Source organism: Argentina silus, assembly GCF_951799395.1.
Source record: "Argentina silus genome assembly, chromosome: 22".
In the NCBI taxonomy this organism is placed as follows: domain Eukaryota; kingdom Metazoa; phylum Chordata; class Actinopteri; order Argentiniformes; family Argentinidae; genus Argentina; species Argentina silus.
In genome coordinates this window covers 6,434,358-6,436,857 of record NC_139676.1, presented here as the reverse complement: position 1 = coordinate 6,436,857, position 2,500 = coordinate 6,434,358, and the positions used below count along the sequence as shown (strand labels likewise).

Sequence of the window (2,500 nt, the reverse complement as noted above, 5' to 3'; positions counted from 1 at the left end):
GAAATCGGAGGTCGGGCTCATTGTAATGCTTGGAACAGAATAAGGAATGGTATTAAACACACGTGTTTGATACCATTCCTCATTCCATGCATTACAATGAGCCCGACCTCTGATGTCTACCTCCACCAGCCTCCCCTGGTACGGGTCATAACAATATCAAGGTTCTGAGTGAGTCCTCCTCTGGTACAGAACCATAGCTGCCTCCAGCTATGGGCCAAGGTGCTTCATCATGGCTGTCCAAATGAGTCATGGTACCACAGTAAAAACTGACCAGACCGGCTGTAACCCTCTTACTTCTCCTCTCCTCTCCTCTCCTCTCCTCTCCTCTCCTCTCCTCTCCTCTCCTCTCCTCTCCTCTCCTCTCCTCTCCCCTCCTCTCCTCTCCTCTCCTCTCCTCTCCTCTCCTCTCCTCTCCTCTCCTCTCCTCTCCCCTCCTCTCCTCTCCTCTCCTATCCTCTCTCTAAGTCTTTCTCCTTCACCTAGATGGGCTGTGTTTAGGATGGGTTGATGACAGAGTTCTCGATTTGAAAGTCTGGCCAAAATATCTCTGTTTAATACCTTCATGTATCCCACAAGAAGCTAATACTGTACGATAGACAGTATCTTTTGAAAATAACAACACCATATAGCAACATCAATAGTAGGCCATTTACTAAAGATGAAGTTTTGATTCTATTCTTAAGTCAGAATCATCCTTAGGTAATGCCTGCTACATAAAGGAAGGCAGATGTTTGATACTCATTCCATTCCATGCATTAGAATGAGCCTGTTCTCTGATTTCTACCTCCACCAGCCTCCCCTGACCCTGTATACACAGTAGAAATACAATGTTTTATTCATAAATATTGCCAACAGCAGATGCCTAATGGGCTCTAGACTGAAGAGTCCATATGACATGTACTACTATTCTAACATGTAGATATACATATAGATGGATAAGTACATATACATTTACACCATTTGTAATGTTGAATGAACTTTCGATTGTTCATGTTCATGTTGTAAGCAGGGCTCCCCTTGAAAAAGAGACCTTGGTCTCAGTGGGACACCCTGCATAAATAAAGGTTTAATAATAATATGAATAGATACTGTTCATAGTTCAGAAATATTGTGAACAGCAAATGTCTTATAGGTACTAAAGCACACTGGAGAAGGCCTGTTCTGTAGGATATCTACCACTACCTCTTTTCTAACATGTAGATGTACTATATTAATATACTATTGTACATTAAATTCAAGTATCTTCCTCAGCATGTCTTTATGCTGGGCATGCTAGACTGAAGATGACCCAATCCATATTATCCACACTACTGCAGGGGAGGCTGGTGGAGGCTGACATCGGAGGACGGGCTCATTGTAATGCATGGAACGGAATTAGGAATGGTATCAAACACATTCCTCATTCAAACGTGAAAAAGTCATTCAAAAAGTGTTTGATACCATTCCTGATTACCATTCCTCCGATGTCTACCTCCACCAGCCTCCCCTGCTCTATAGTATAGGCTTGTTGTGATTGTGGGGGTGGTTTAGAGACGTATACATATTTGATGAGGATATACGGTACAGCTCAGTGTTCCAATCACGTAGTAAAAGTTTATGCCTTTAATGGACTGCCTACAGTATGGTACTGTGGGAGGGGGGGGGGGGGGGGGGGGGATGCAGACAGACAGACAGACACACAGACGGACAGACAGACAGAAAGAGGGACAGATACAGGTAGACAGACAGACAGACAGACAGACAGACAGACAGACAGAAAGAGGGACAGATACAGACAGACAGACAGACAGACAGACAGACAGACAGACAGACAGACAGAAAGAGGGACAGATAAAGGTACACAGAAAGGTACACAGACAGACAGTCAGACAGACAGACAGACAGACCAACAGACCGACAGACCGACAGACAGACAGGCAGATAGACAGACAGACAGAAAGAGGGACAGAAAAATGTAGACGGACAGACAGACAGGCAGGCAGGCAGGCAGGCAAACAGACAGAAAGTCACACGGACAGACAGAAAGACAGAAAGAGGGACAGATGAAGGTAGACGGACAGACTGTATGTAAACAATTACTCCTGACTCCCGACACTGTAGCCTCAATCCAATCTAAACTAATCTAAAGCTATCGTATCAATATTTGAGATATAGATAGACACAGACAGTGTCTATATAGACAGAGATAGACACAGACAGTATCTCTCTGCGTTGTCTATGGAAACAGCCGGAGGTAAGATACGAGGGTGTGTCTGGGTGGCAGGGAGCCAGCGGAGGACAAAAGAGAGAGGGATGGGAGGAAAATAGAGATGAGGAGGAGGAGGAGAAGAAGAAGGGGAGGAGGAGAGGATCAGGGAGAGCTGTGAGGGACTGCGTACCTGTGTGACAGCTGCTCCGTTCCCTCTAGCAGTAGCTGTGGCTCCGGGTCGACTAGGCCTCGCAGAGCCTGGGGCTTGAGTTGGGCCTGTGGCCCGGCCGGGGTGGTCTGTGTCTGGGCCGC

At 46.1% G+C, this 2,500-nt stretch overlaps 1 protein-coding gene across 4 annotated transcripts in view; it reads right to left on the bottom strand.

The window, feature by feature from the left end:
* Positions 1-2,500, bottom strand: part of krt222 (keratin 222) — a 25,847-nt gene that overhangs the window by 10,950 nt on the left and 12,397 nt on the right. For all 4 annotated transcript variants that reach the window (XM_083693894.1, XM_083693893.1, XM_083693895.1 and 1 more), the window contains one exon: positions 2,379-2,500. This exon is cut by the window's right edge and continues 187 nt beyond it. In XM_083693894.1, coding sequence (XP_083550020.1) covers positions 2,379-2,500 — 122 coding nt within the window. The remainder of the gene's footprint in view (positions 1-2,378) is intronic.